Source organism: Somniosus microcephalus, chromosome 7 (assembly GCF_052327205.1).
Source record: "Somniosus microcephalus isolate GS21.2 chromosome 7, FLI_Smic_1.0, whole genome shotgun sequence".
NCBI lineage: Eukaryota > Metazoa > Chordata > Chondrichthyes > Squaliformes > Somniosidae > Somniosus > Somniosus microcephalus.
Genome location: NC_140993.1, coordinates 72756827 through 72771553, shown reverse-complemented (window position 1 = coordinate 72771553; position 14727 = coordinate 72756827). Strand labels below are relative to the sequence as shown.

The window sequence follows — 14727 nt, the reverse complement described above, 5'->3', positions numbered from 1 at the left end:
TCTCTTTCCACCTGGCCGTTCCCTCGGGGGTTGTAGCTGGTGGTCCTACTTGCTGCAATACCTCTCGCTAGTAGGAACTGACGGAGTTCCTCGCTCATGAAGGAGGAGCCCCGGTCACTATGTATATAGTTCGGGAACCCGAACAAGGCGAAGAGGTCGTTCAGGCACTTGATGACCGTGGTACTGGTCATGTCTGGGCAGGGGAAGGCAAAAGGGAAACGGGAGTACTCATCAACGATGTTGAGGAAGTACACATTGCGGTCAGATGACGGTCGAGGCCCCTTAAAGTCGATGCTCAGGCGCTCGAAGGGGCGGGTGGCCTTGATCAGGCTTGCTCTGTCCGGCCTATAGAAGTGCGGTTTGCACTCGGCGCAGGTCTGGCAGTTCCTGGTCATGGTCCTGACCTCCTCGATGGAGTAGGTCAGGTTGCGGGCCTTAATGAAATGGTAAAGTCTGGTGACCCCGGGGTGGCAGAGGTCGTTGTGGAGGGTCTGAAGTCTATCAATATGCGCGCTGGCGCATGTAATTCGTGATAGAGCATCAGGGGGTTCGTTCAGCTTACCTGGCCGGTACAAGATATCATAATCGTAGGTGGATAGCTCGATTCTCCACCTCAAGATCTTGTCATTCTTGATTTTGCCCCTCAGCTTGTTATTAAACATGAAAGCAACCGAACGTTGGTCGGTGAGGAGGGTAAATCGTTTGCCTGCCAGGTAATGCCTCCAGCGCCGTACCGCCTCCACAATTGCCTGGGCTTCCTTCTCGACCGACGAGTGTCGGATCTCGGGGCCCTGTAGGGTCCTTGAGAAGAAGGCCACCGGCCTCCCCTCCTGGTTAAGGGTAGCGGCTAGGGCGAAGTCGGATGCATCGCTCTCCACTTGGAAGGGGATGGACTCATCCACTGCGTGCATTGTGGCCTTGGCTATGTCTCCCTTGATGAGGGAGAAGGCTGCGCACGCTTCCTCCGTGAGGGGGAAGGATGTGGACTTCATGAGGGGTCTGGCTTTGTCTGCATAATTGGGCACCCATTGGGCATAGTTGGCGAAGAGCCCCAGGGTTCTCTTAAGTGCCTTAGGGCAGTGGGGGAGGGGTAGCTCCATGAGGGGGGCGCATTCTATCGGGGTCCGATGAGTCCGTTCTCTACTACACAGCCAAGGATGGCAAGGCGCGAGGTGTTAAACACACATTTCTCCTTATTGTAGGTGAGGTTCAGCCGTTGGGCCGTACGGAGGAATTTCTCCAGATTCACGTCATGGTCCTGCCGGTCGCGGCCGCAGATGGTGACGTTATCTAGATAGGGGAATGTGGCCTGCAGTCCGTTCTGGTCAACCATCCGGTCCATCTCCCTTTGGAAGATCGAGACCCCGTTGGTGACACCGAAGGGGACCCTAAGGAAGTGGTATAGGCGCCCATTCGCCTCGAAGGCGGTGTACTGGCGGTCCTCGGGTTGGATAGGGAGTTGGTGGTAGGCCGACTTAAGGTCGATGGTCGAGAATACGCGGTATTGTGCAATCTGATTGACCATGTCAGATATGCGGGGAAGGGGGTATGCGTCCAGCTGGGTGTATCTGTTTATGGTCTGGCTGTAGTCGATGACCAGGCGATTTTTATCGCCGGTCTTAACGACCACGACCTGGGCACGCCAGGGGCTGTTGCTCCCCTCGATAATGCCCTCTTTCAGGAGGCGCCGCACCTCAGAGCTGATGAAGGCTCTGTCCCCAGCGCTGTACCGCCTGCTCTTGGTAGCGACGGGTTTGCAGTCGGGGGTGAGGTTAGCGAACAGGGAAGGTGGCGGCACCTTGAGGGTGGATAGGCTGCAGGTGTTACGCGGTGGGCGGTTTAACCTTCGCTGGTTGTCGACTGTGAGTGGGGGGAGGGGTCCACCGTATGCTAGGGTTACACTTTGGAGGTGGGATTGGAAGTCCAGCCCTAGTAGGACGGCAGCGCAGAGCTGGGGGAGGGCGAGGAGTTTAAAATTTTTATACTCCGTACCCTTAACCGACAAGGTCACAACACAGTAGCCGCTAATGTCCGTGGCGTGGGACCTCGATGCCATCGAGATTCGGTTGCGCGTTGGCAGGACAGGGAGGGAGTAGTGGCTCACCGTGTCTGGGTGGATGAAGCTCTCCGTGCTTCCGCTGTCGAACAGGCAGGTCGTGGCGTGGCCGTTTACTTTGATGTCCATCATCGACTTGGACAGGTGGTGTGGGCGGGCTTGATCCAGAGTGACGGAGGCTAGTGTGTAGGTAAGCGAGTCGTTGTCGTCTGCGGGCGAGGCGGTCGTCGGGTCCGGGGGCCCGGTGGCAGTCGGGCGTGGTGGGTAAAATGGCGTCTCCCACGAGGTAGGACAAAATGGCGGAGAAGATGGCTGCCCCCATAACTCACATGAGGCACTATTGGGGTCGGTTGCCTTGATCAAAGATGGCCGCCCCATGACTTACGTGTGGGGATGCTGGCCTCAGTTGCCTTGAAAGAAGATGGCCGCCCCCACAGTTCGCATGAGGCACTGCTGGCCTCTGAAGATCCGCTCCTGCAGGCCTTAGAGAAGTGGCCTTTCTTCCTGCAGGTTGAGCAGGTAGAGTTCCTGGCTGGGCAGCGCGACCTCGGGTGCTTCTCCTGGCCGCAAAAGAAGCAGCCGGCGGCCCGATCGCGGGTGCCCGATGTCGGAGCCGGTACCGGGGGTGGCGGTCCCGGTCGGGTCCGGGACGCCGACGCTGAGGTAGGTCCCGGGGGCGGCGCTGCGAAGGGTATTGCGGTAGGGGTCGGGCCCGAGTCCCAGGGTCGCGAGCAGTACCTGGAAAACGCCTCCTGGTCCTGATGGGCCACCTCTAGGGAGAGAGCGAGGGCTTCAGCTTTGTCCAGGTCGAGGTCTTTAGCTTCAAGCAGTCTTTGCCGTGAGTAGTCGGACCGTAGGCCTTTCACAAAGGCATCGCGGATATTATCTTCCGTATTTTCAACAGCCGTCACCGCTTTAAAGTCACAGTTCCTGCCGAGTGCTCTTAGCGCCCGTAAAAATTCAGCTACAGACTCTCCTGGCTGTTGCGGGCGGGATCTTAGGAGGTGCCTGGTGTACATGTAATTTGCCGGGCTCCGGTACTGCTGTTTCAGTAGGTTGATAGCGGCCTCGTATGTAGTCGTGTCCTGGATGAGTGCGTATACTCTCGGGCTCGCTTGGGCGTTCAGAACTCTTAGTTTGGATCTCTGAGGGACGCCGGATTCTTCCAGGTAGGATTCGAAGCAGTCCAGCCAGTGTTTGAAGTTGAGGGCTGAGTTTGCTGCCTGTGGGTTTAGATCCAGGTACGGTGGTTTGAGGGCTTGCAGCCAAGCCGGCTGGTGTGGCTGGTGTAGCCTGGTGTCTGAAAGCTGCTGTGGCTGTGCTTCTGGGAGGGCTTCTGGCTGGCCAGTAGTAGACATCTTTAAAATTTAGTCAATAAAATTGATATACCTATCAATTCGTCCAATAAAAAGCGACGAGTTAGGAACGTAACTAAAGGTTTTTATTGACTAAATAACAGAGCCCACCCTCGTGGGTGATCGGGTCCAACAAGGAGGAATACCAGCCAGTCGACTACCTTTATACCTGGGCAGGTAGGTGGAGCCATGGGCGGAGTCGGAGGTGGTCAGCCCAGGTATAACAGCGCGACAAGAGGCGACCTCGTATAGTGATACAACAGTGAGAACAGTGATAACAATACAACAGTGATAACTATAGTGTAACGATAGTGAACGATAAAAGTGATTTACCACACCTACTCCTTGGAAAATAAGAGTCTAAAAGTGGTAGAGGTGCATAGGGATCTAGGGGTATAGATTCACAAATCATTAAAAGTAGCAACGCAGGTTAAAAATGCCATATAAGTGCAAATAAAGCACTGGGGTTCATTTCTAGAGGAATAGAATTCAAAAGCAGAGAAGTTATGTTAAACCTGTATAGCACCTTGTCTGATTGTCCCATGATTTGAGACGATGGGATGGCAATATGGCATTACTGTATATATGCTTTTAAGTGGCTGCAATTGCTGGCGTTGTAAAAGTTGTTGTTGTTTTAAAATTTGCTCCCTGACGCACAGGTTGCGCTCAAAGGAGTTTGTGGCCCACGCAGTATAAAAAAAAATTAGAGAGAACATTGGTGGCAATGATCAAATTATCTGTTAGCATTCACTGCCAGACAAGAAAATTTGTCACTTGGATGTAGCTCTCTAAAGCTGGTATTTGTAGAGCTGTATACTGTCATGAGTTAGTGACTCCAGGAGAGAAGGGAAGGGGGGAAAAAACTTCAGTGGCGATTAAAACTCATAAGATAACTCCTTTAATTACTAGCAAAATCTATTTTATTGTAATCTGAAAGTCTGGCTAGATTGATATTTTGGTTTTCTGCAGCTACTTGCCTGTGGAGGGACAATTTAGCTTGAACTTTTTAGATAAAGTGGATTAGTCCTGGAAACTAGCCAACTGAGGCATATATTCAATAGAAGTTAAGCCTGAAGTGTTCCTTTAAATGCAGAGCTGCTTCTGAAGGTCTCATTTTTGGTTTAATATGAGAGCACCTCGATAAAGGATCAGTATTGTAATAGTTCCAACCAACAAAGCATACTGGCCTGCACCCAACTGTTTAACAAACAGGGTCCCACTGAAACCTGATCAATGCACAGCCGGTTTGCCAAGAAATCTTATTGTGCCTGGATCAGGCTCACTATGAACTCGAGAGGAAAAAAAAACAACTTTCAAATCTTTGCACTGCAGCCATGTAATCGTTCCTTCTGCAGTTCTGTTCAAACAAAATGGAGGGGGCGTAGGTGAGGGTGGCAGGAAGAAAAAGAGCTATAGTAGAATTCACACTTTTCACGCAAGTGGTGAGGCTGCTGGGAGGTGCTGTTGTTTCCAGGTTGGGTGGGAGGGTGGAGGCAGTCATTGTTTAAAAAAAAAAAAAAAAAAAATACCGGATAATTAAGGAAGGGTTTGTCATGGTTCAAGATCTTCTATTTAATGCTTGCATCATAATACCATTTTTGCAGCAAAGTTACTCCCCCTAACCGTGTAAGTTTGACACAAACCTTAATGGCCCGGAATTTGCGGTTGTAATGACGGCGAAACTGTCAATGCTCACCGTCATTACTCTGTAAAACTGACAGCAACTTCTGGTGTCCGCACATCCGCAGTTAAATGTGGAAGTCTGGAAGTTGCTGTCGGTGATGCCCTGCTCCTCCACAGGGTGCGCTGTTGCAGTCTTCGCAGATGCAATCAACACAGAATCAGGGAATTGAAGTGAACTTCAGCTTTTTATGCACTATTCTCGCTGTAAAAAACATTGAAAATGTTAAACCTTGTTGGAATGAGGAGTAACTGAGTTTCTAAATGGCGTACTAAGCCATAATTACTGCTGAATAACCCCTCTGGCCCTGAAAACTAATTTTAAAAGTGTGGAATGTCATTCCCTTAGAAGAACATTAAAAAAATGTCATTATTTTTAAAATAATAATGAATTGTTTTATTTTTTAAGTTTGTTTGATATATCACCTTCTACCTTGATCCCATGTGTATATCCCAATCTTTATTTCATTTTCTGTAGGTTAAAATGTGAATTATAAAACCTGCTTTTTACTTCCTGCTTTGCCATCTGTAAAAATTCTTCAGTCTGATTAGCCTGCCTGCTGCCTGCACTGTTGCCAGACGCCACAGATGACGCCAAATTCGAAGTCACGTTGGAATGGAGCAAATTGACGCTCTAGAGCCCACTAAATCTTTGCGGGCAGCTTTTTTTCAAGGTCAGTGGTGAGCGCCGTTCCTTTGCCACTGACCACAAAATCTGGGCCAGTGTCTTGAGCAGCATTTTAGATATTGCAATTGGCCTCCGTATCTCTGGACTAGGAAGGGGAAAATCAGCAAGTGTTCCCACTCTTGATCAGTGTCCAGTGACACCTGTTGGATAGTGGATATTGGGTGTCAAAATCGGGCTTGGTTGTGATTGTCATTGCTGAATAGACTGCTTTCTCAACTCGTATATGAAGAATGGCCACTTGGATAAGGACCTGGAACTTGGAAGCTATGCAATGATTGTGGAAGTGTGCCCAGAGAAGTAATTGCCTTCAGGTAAAGAAAGGGCTTAGTTTTGCTGTAAAACTGTGCTAACTCCATTATAATTGGTAAAGCCAGCAGAGTGACCTAGGAGCCAGTGCACAGCATGTTGTATGACATAGGATGTTGCCAGGATTGGAGAATTTTAGCTATGAGGAAATATTGAATAGGCTGGGGTTGTTTTCTTTGGAACAGAGGAGGCTGAGGGGAGACTTGATTGAGGTGTATAAAATGATGAGGGGCCTAGATAGAGTGGACAGGATGGACCTATTTCACTTAGCAGAGAGGCCAATAACCAGGGGGCATAGATTTAAAGTAATTGGTAGAAGGATTAGAGGCAAGTTGAGGAGAACCCTTTTCACTCAGAGGGTAGTGGAACTCACTGCCTGAAAGGGTGGTGGAGGCAGAAACCCTCATCACATTTAAAAAGTACTTGGATGTGCACTTGAAGTGCCGTAACCTGCAAAGCTATGGACCAAGAGCTGGAAAGTGGGATTAGTCTGGATAGCTCTTTTTTGGCCGGCACAGACACAATGGGCCGTATGGCCTCCTTCTGTACCGTGAATTTCTATGATTCACTCTGTGTTAATAGTTTAAAACAACTGACCATCAATATCCTCAGACCCTCTCCTGTTATGTTCTCCAGTCTACAACTTTTCATCTTATATTCCCACTACTTATTTTCCTTCAGTTTCATCTCGTTGAATTTATCCATATTCAACAATATCTGCCACTTGTCAGCCCAGTCCTCCAATCTATGCAGATCTGCTATATTTGGTCACTTTCTTCCCTATTCTTTGCAAAACCTCCCCCACTTCTGTCCTGGTTAGCAAATTTAGGCTAATTTAATACTGGCTTGATTTTGAAATAATTTATGTACATTGTAAATAGACGGAGAAAAACTGCAAATGCCGGAAATAGTATCTGTAAAGAGAAAAGACAAGTTAATGTTTTGGCTGTATACCCTTCAGCAGAAGAGGTTTGTTTTACAGATCCTGACTGGACAGCTGTGTATTTCCAGCATTTTCTATTTTCATTGTAAATAATAATGACCCTAGCACTAGCCCCTGGCGTAACCGCTTAACTCCTGAAGCAATCGATTTATGTTCTGCAACGTGCTGAAACTCTGGTGAAACTGGGTCCCACTCCCGCAGACAGTATAACCTGCCTAGTGCGTGTGTCTATCTCACCAGACCCCGAATTTATATGCTGCTCTCTACATTTCTGTCCCCTTCAACTGAAAGCGGTGGCTTTTGTTAAGGTGTGGTTCTATGGTCATTCTCAGCCCTCCAGTGCCCCATCCAAATAACCATTCTTGTGTGAGCCTAAATGGTGAGTGTCGACAGGCTAGTCATCTTTAGGGTCACCGGTATACCCAATCCTGACTTCACCTGATTTCCAGAGCCACACATCCAGCAGGAGGTGCTGAATATTGATCAGGTGTGGGACCATAGCAAATTTACCCCCTTCCATATTCTGGTAGAACTCAGACAGTTGCAGCTTTCTTCTGCCGCTTGCAGACCAGGGATCAAACCTGGAATCTACCTAGTCTAGGTCAGTGCCACATCAGCAATGCATTTACACATTGACCATCTCGGGAGCCAAGATCTTGATTTGTAACACTAGCTTAAGTGTGGCGTTTGGATCATCATGTCTATAATGGGTGTCAAAGAGATCTTGTGTAAAAGGGCAGACTTTAATTTATACAGCACCTAATCCCATCTCTCAGAAATGTCTCAAAGCACTTTGCATACAATGAATTGCTTTTTAAGTGCAGTATCTATCGCGGGTGATGAGGCAAAATGTTGGCCAGGATCTCGAGGAGAACTCTTTGCTTTTCTTCAAATTGTGTCACAGAATCCTTTATCATTTACCTGAAGGCCAGCATCTCTGATGCTGCAACGCTCCCTCAATACTGCACAGTATTTCAGAAGATTATCTGCTTGTAAATTATTTGTGCCTGGTATGTTTGGATCCGGTATACATTTAACTGAAAGTTCATCTGTGGGCACCATATGCGTGTTGTGTTTGAAATAACAATGGTTAACGGTTTCTTGCTCTTTAATGTCAGCAATTTGTTAAAATTGATAACCATGGATGTACTAATTCTTCACTTGCATTTACTGCACTGAGCATTTTCGTCTGGCTACTGTTCATAATGTAATAATAAGTACACAGCAGGTAAAGCTTTATTTACCAGCAAAACTCAGGGTTCAATTCTTCAATGAAATAATGTGATATTTATAAGAGTGCAGTTTACTGTCAATGTTCTCTTTGTGTTGCAGGTGGATACAAAGTATTTCAGAAGTTACCAAAATCTTGTTCATTAAGGTAGTTATACAGACTATAGCACACAGATCAGCTAAACATTTCTGTTTTTACCCCCTGATACAGTAGCATTCAGGACCCTGGTAGATAAGAGGAATCAGACTGGATAGAACAGATAATGATTGCATCCCTTCAGATCCTATTTACTTAATAATGATATACTTGCATTTATATGGCTCCTTATCATGTTGAGATGTCTTAAATCATTTCAAACAATGAATTATTTTTAAGTGCAATTTTTGTTCAGGCAAAAAGAATTTGTCAGCGATAAGAATGCTTCAATCGAAATGGTAACAAATACAGTTCACTGTAGACATCCGGTGCAGTTATTTAATCTCATATTGTGTTTCCATTCGGTAAGATACTGTCATTTTCAGTAAATCATAGTATTTAGAGGATTGGAGACTATTCAATCTACTATGCCAATGCTAGATCACAAAAATATAACAGGAAGGACATTCAGCCTATATAAATTCACCAGGTGGGCTTCCGACCCCCCCTATCCACTCCATCATTAAGACTTCTACCTCCGTAACATCGCCTGTCTTTGCCCCTGCCTCAGCTCATCTGCTGCTGAAACCCTCATCCTTCTTCCTTCTCCCTTCAGTCCCTCGGTACCAAGGATGACTTGCTTCCACATTAAAAATGAGTTCTCAGGTGACTGATGAGTCCAGTGCGGGACCTACAGTCTCTGTCACAGGTGGGGCAGACGGTGGTTGAAGGGGCAGGTGGGTGGGGTGCTTGGGTTGACGTGCACTCCTTGCGCTGCCTGCGCTTGGCTTCCGCTTGCTCCTGGCGAAGAGGCTCGGTGTTCGGTGCCTTCCCGGATGCTTCTCCTCCACTTTGTGTGGTCTTGGGCCAGGGATTCCCAGGTGTCGGTGGGGGTGTTATACTTTTTCAAGGAGGCTTTGAGGGTGTCCTTGAAGTGTTTCCTCTGCCCACCTGGGGCTCTCTTGCCGTGCCAGAGCTCTGAATAGAGCGCTTGTTTTGGGAGTCTCGTATGCGGACAATGTGACCCGTTCATCGGAGCTGGTTGAGCGTGATCAAAGCTTCGATGCTGGGGATATTGGCCTGAGCAAGAACACTGACGTTGGTGCGCCTATCTTGCCAATGGATTTGCAAGATCTTGCGGAGGCAGCGTTGGTGGTACCTCTCCAGTGCTTTGAGGTGCCTGCTGTACATGGTCCATGTCTCTGAGGCATACAGCAGGGCAGGTATCACTGCTGCTCTGTAGACCATGAGCTTAGTGCCGGGTTTGAGGCCCTGGTCTTCAAACACACTCTTCCTCATGCGACCGAAGGCTGCACTGGCACACTGAAGGCGGTGTTGGACTTCGTCGTCGACGTCTGCCCTTGTTGACAGTAGGCTCCCGAGGTATGGAAAGTGGTCCACGCCTTTGATAACTCTAGACTCCTGACCGGCCTCCCACCTCTCACCCTCAGTAAACTTGAGCTCCTCCAAAACTCTGCTGCCCGAATCCTAACTCGCACCAAGTCCCATTCACGCATCACCCCTGTGCTCGCTGACCTGCATTGGCTCCTAGTCAAGCAATGCCTCGATCTTGAAACTTCTTGTTTTCAAATCCCTCCATGGCCCCCCTCCCCCCTAACTCTGTAACCTCCTACAGCCGGTTGAGATGTCTGCGCTCCTCTAATTCTGGCCTCTTGAGCATCATTGGTGGCAGTGCCTTCATCTCCCATGGCCCTAAACTCTGGAATTCCCTCCCTAAGCGCCTCTCTCCTCTTTCAAGATGCTCCTTAAAACCTACCTCTTTTACCAAGCTTTTGGTCACCTGTCCTAATATCTCCTTATATGGCTGTGTCAAATTTTGTCTGATTGCGCTCCTGTAAAGCGCCTTGGGCCCTTTTACTACATTAAAGGCGCTATATAAATGCAAGTTGTTCTTGCTGTTGTTCGGAATAATCCAAGCTCCGCCCCCCCCCCCAAAAAAAAACAATTATCTCAAATGATTTCAGGCTTTTCAGCTCCACCACTGTCCAGAGTCCATTCCAAGTGTTGATCTCTCCACAAGGACCTCCTGTTAGAAGCCCCTACGTTACCTTTTTGGTTTTTATTACCTCTTTTCTAGTTAATCCTGTATCCCTTGTCCTACTCCCACTCAGTTGAAGCTATCTAATCCCATTTGCCTACACTTTCCCCATATTCTTTTATATTCTTCTTTTCAAATATTTATCCAATTGCATTTTAAATGATATTGTAGCCTTTCCCTCAATAATTTGTTCTAAGATAGTCTTTGTTCTCTAGTAAATGTTTTTTTTATTCATTCCTGGGATGTGGACTTCGCTGGCAAGGCCAGCATTTATTGCCCATCCCTAATTGCTCTTGAGAAGGTGATGGTGAGCTGCCTTCTTGAACCACTGCAGTACTTCTTTGTAGCGGTTTGGTACAACTGAGTTAGCTTGCTAGGCCATTTCAGAACGCAGTTAAGAGTTAACCACATTGCTGTGGGTCTGGAGTCACATATAGGCCAGACCGGGTAGTGACGGCAGATTTCCTTCCCTAAAGGACATTAGTTTTTACGACAATCCGGTAGTTTCGTGGTTATCATTACTGACACTAGTTTTTTATTCCAGATTTATTAAATTAACTGAATTTAAATTCCCCAGCTGCTGTGGTGGGATTTAAACTCTCATCTTCAAATTATTAGAAATTATTATTACAAATAATTGTACTCTGAACTAATTTTTAAGTTTTAAAGAACATTCTTTCATGTTTTTTCCGCCTTTTATTTGTTTTTCTTTACCTCACCGTAGCAGAGCTGGCCTGAAGCTATAGAAGTTGTAGTTTTTTTTCTCCTGATTGCTTAATAAGGTAAATCAGTCATACAGAGCAGGAAGGTCCCAGGATCTGTGCTCGCTTGGTTAGCTCAGCTGGGGAGTGAGTATGGGAGCGACGGATTTCATCATTGATTCCCCCCAAGTAAAGGAGGGAATTAACCATCCAGTGTTTTCACTATCGATCACTGTCCATTGATTCCTGCTGAAAAATATACCTTTTGTGAGGATAATGGCACACACACACAGAGCTTGCCAACACTTGGGTGGAAGCTTGTGTGAGGTTTCAAGGGGGCTGCAATATCTATGGGACCTCACCCCAATATAAATGCCCCCCCCCCCCGTAAAATTGTTTTTTATTAATTTGCTATAATGACAGGCTTGTAATGGATATCCAATCGAATATAGTGTTGCTACAGCTTTATCGGGCTTGGATGTGATTTCTTCTGGAAAATTCAACACTGTTATGTTAGAAACTCTCCAGTGTATAGATGTCTGGTACCCCCAATGGTTGAACAGCCATGCAGCGCTCACTGTCAAGGCTCATGCATGATGGGGAGAAATTTCTTCACTTAGACGGTGGTGAATCTTGGAATTCTCTACCCCAGAGAGCTGTGGAGGCTCAGTCGTTGAGTATAGTCAAGACAGAGATCGATAGATTTTTGGATATTAAGGGAATCAAGGGATATGGGGATAGTGCAAGAAAGTGGAGATGAGGTAGACGATCAGCCATGATCTTCTTGAATGGCAGAGCAGGCTCGAAGGGCCAAATGGCCTACTCCTGCTCCTAGTTCCTATGTTCTTATGGTCACTTGACTAAGGCACCAGAAGGGAACTGGCATTCTTGAAGTGTACTCCAGCAAGGAATCAACACCAGTGGGAGAGGAAGAAACATAGAAACATAGAAGATAGGAGCAGGAGTAGGCCATTCGGCCCCTCGAGCCTGCTCCGCCATTCAATGAGATCATGGCTGATCATCCAAATTCAGTACCCTGTCCCTGCCTTCTCCCCATATCCCTTGATCCCTTTAGCCTTAAGAAATATATCCAACACACTTCTTGAATATATTTAATGAATTGGCCTCTACTGCCTTCTTTGGCAGAGAATTCCACAGGTTCACCACTCTCTGGGTGAAGAAATTCCTCCTCATCTCAGTCCTAAATGGCTTACCCCTTATCCTTAGACTGTGACCCCTGGTTCTGGACTCCCTGACCATCGGGAACATCGTTCCAGCATCTAGTCTGTCTAGTCCTGTTAGAATTTTATAAGTTTCGATGAGATCCCCTCTCATTCTTCTAAACTCCAGCGAGTACAAGCCCAGTTGACCCAATCTCTCCTCATACATCATTCCTGCCATCCCAATTATCAGCCTGGTGAATCTTCGCTAACATCCTTCCTCAGATAAGGCAACCAAAACTGCACACGATACTCAAGATGTGGTCTCACCAAGGCCCTGTACAACTGCAGCAAGACATCCTTGTTCCTGTACTCAAACCCTCTCGCTACGAAGGCCAACATACCATTTGCCTTCTGAACTACCTGCTGCACCTGCATGCTTACTTTCAGCGACTGGTGCACAAGGACGCCCAGGTCTCGTTGCACTTCCCCTTCTCCCAATCTATTGCCATTCAGATAATATGCATTCCTGTTTTTGACACCAAAGTGGATAACCTCGCATTTATCCACGTTATATTGCATCTGCTATGCTTCTGCCCAATCACCCAACCTGTCCAAATCATACTGGAGTTTCTCGGCATCCTCCTCACAGCACACACGCCCACCCAGCTTTGTGTCGTCTGCAAACTTGGAGATATTACATCTAGTTCCCTTGTCCAGATCATTAATATATATTGTGAATAGCTGGGGTCCAAGGACCGATCCCTGCGGTACCCCACTAGTCACTGCCTGCCACTCGGAAAAAGAGCCGTTTATTCCAACTCTTTGCTTTCTGTCTGCCAACCAGTTCCCTATCCAAGTCAATACCTTGCCCCCAATCCCATGTGCCTTAATTTTACACGCTAATCTCTTATGCGGGACCTTATCGAAAGCCTTTTGAAAGTCCAAATACACCACCAGAAGGGAGCAAATTGAAGTGAGGAACATGTGTTATTTAAAAAGCCAGCTCATGCTGCGGTCAATAAAGTCGTCTTCAAAAAAAATTTCTTTTGAGGGACAGTTGCTCTCCAGTGTAGGGTATGCAACCTGGTTTTCTTGTAACTCCCCACATGTGTCATATCTTGGGCTTCTGTGGCTAAAGGGGCAGGGTGAGCAGCGACAACTAGGTTTCCATCAGTGCCAATCCTAACTGGCCATGACAATTTGATAGTGTGTGGTTTAAAAATAGGCACTCCATGTAGCTGGGGCTCATTTGTGCTTTCCAATCCATGGCACTTCTTCAAAGGTTTTACTAGTGGAAAAACTGAATGCATAACCAGGTTTTGTGGCACCAAATCCAAATGTTTTACGATTTTCTAGTAAAGTTATGCATTATATTAAGTTTTCCTTCCTTCATCGTAACTACACAATACTTTTTTATTGACCTATTTGTTGAAGGATGTTTGTCCATTACTGTGACATCACATTAACAAACTCAGCTCTCTTCCCCCAGAGGAATGTTACCTAGTCAGAGTTATGAAATGAAAGACTCGAATTGGAGCTAAGCAACATTACTCCATTATATTCCAGAAACAAAGATTATAAATCTTATTTTAGTGCTAACGCCCCACTGCTAATGAAGGATTTAACAGTGGAAAGATACTGACATTTTTTTTTTCTCTCTTTCAGTGAGCTTGAGCAGCAGTATCTAAACTATTTGTACAGGTAAATATCATTGACTACAAAAAGCACCTCGTTTGTGTACAATTTTACACCAGTAAATTTTTCAGATTTCAAGAAATTGAATACCTTCTGGTTCTCTGTTTGTTTTTTCCTGCCAATTTTTCTTCCCCCTGCATTCAACTCCTGCAGGGTACTGTTCCATGGCCAGTGACAGTCCTCTGATAACATGCCCAAGTGGCCATTTTTCATGTGAGCCTGTACAGTGAGTGGTAGGCAATTTGCCATAATGGGGTGGGGCATCAAAGCCAAGAACCATCCAGGCCTCACTGAAAACATGCACTCTTTCCAACACAGCTCACCAGATAGCAGTCACTAACAAAGACTACCTTCCCATCTCCCGCCCCCCCCCACCCCCCGCCTCCTTTTCCAATCCTGATTTTGAGGTGATTTTGTAGTGACTTGATTGTTGTCCAAGCACAGACCAGCGAACTCAGTTTACAGAAGCCATTGAACCTTGGCCCTCCTGGTCTGTATGGCTCATTACAATACTGGAGAGTTTATGTACCCACTGAGCCATCAAGGGCGAGGGGTTGGAAAATTATTTGTTCTCCAAAAACGTTGTGGCATTTGAGACAAATTAGGCACAAATAAAATGTGTAGCCCATATTAAACTTAACTGTTGAAGGGGTTCTTGGTATGGGGTATTTGCCTGGTCAGTCAGCCGTGTGTCTGAGCTGTTCCAGCCCCGTGT

The 14727-nt window shown here is 46.7% G+C and overlaps 1 protein-coding gene across 5 annotated transcripts in view; it reads left to right on the top strand.

Moving 5' to 3' along the window:
* Positions 1-14727, top strand: part of slc35d4 (solute carrier family 35 member D4) — a 289967-nt gene that overhangs the window by 49401 nt on the left and 225839 nt on the right. For all 5 annotated transcript variants that reach the window (XR_015078978.1, XM_085992599.1, XM_085992598.1 and 2 more), the window contains exons 9-10: positions 8361-8406; positions 13983-14018. Coding sequence is in view for 4 of the 5 variants with exons in the window: in XM_085992599.1 (XP_085848725.1) it covers positions 8361-8406; positions 13983-14018 (82 nt within the window). In the remaining variant the exon portion in view is untranslated. The remainder of the gene's footprint in view (positions 1-8360; positions 8407-13982; positions 14019-14727) is intronic.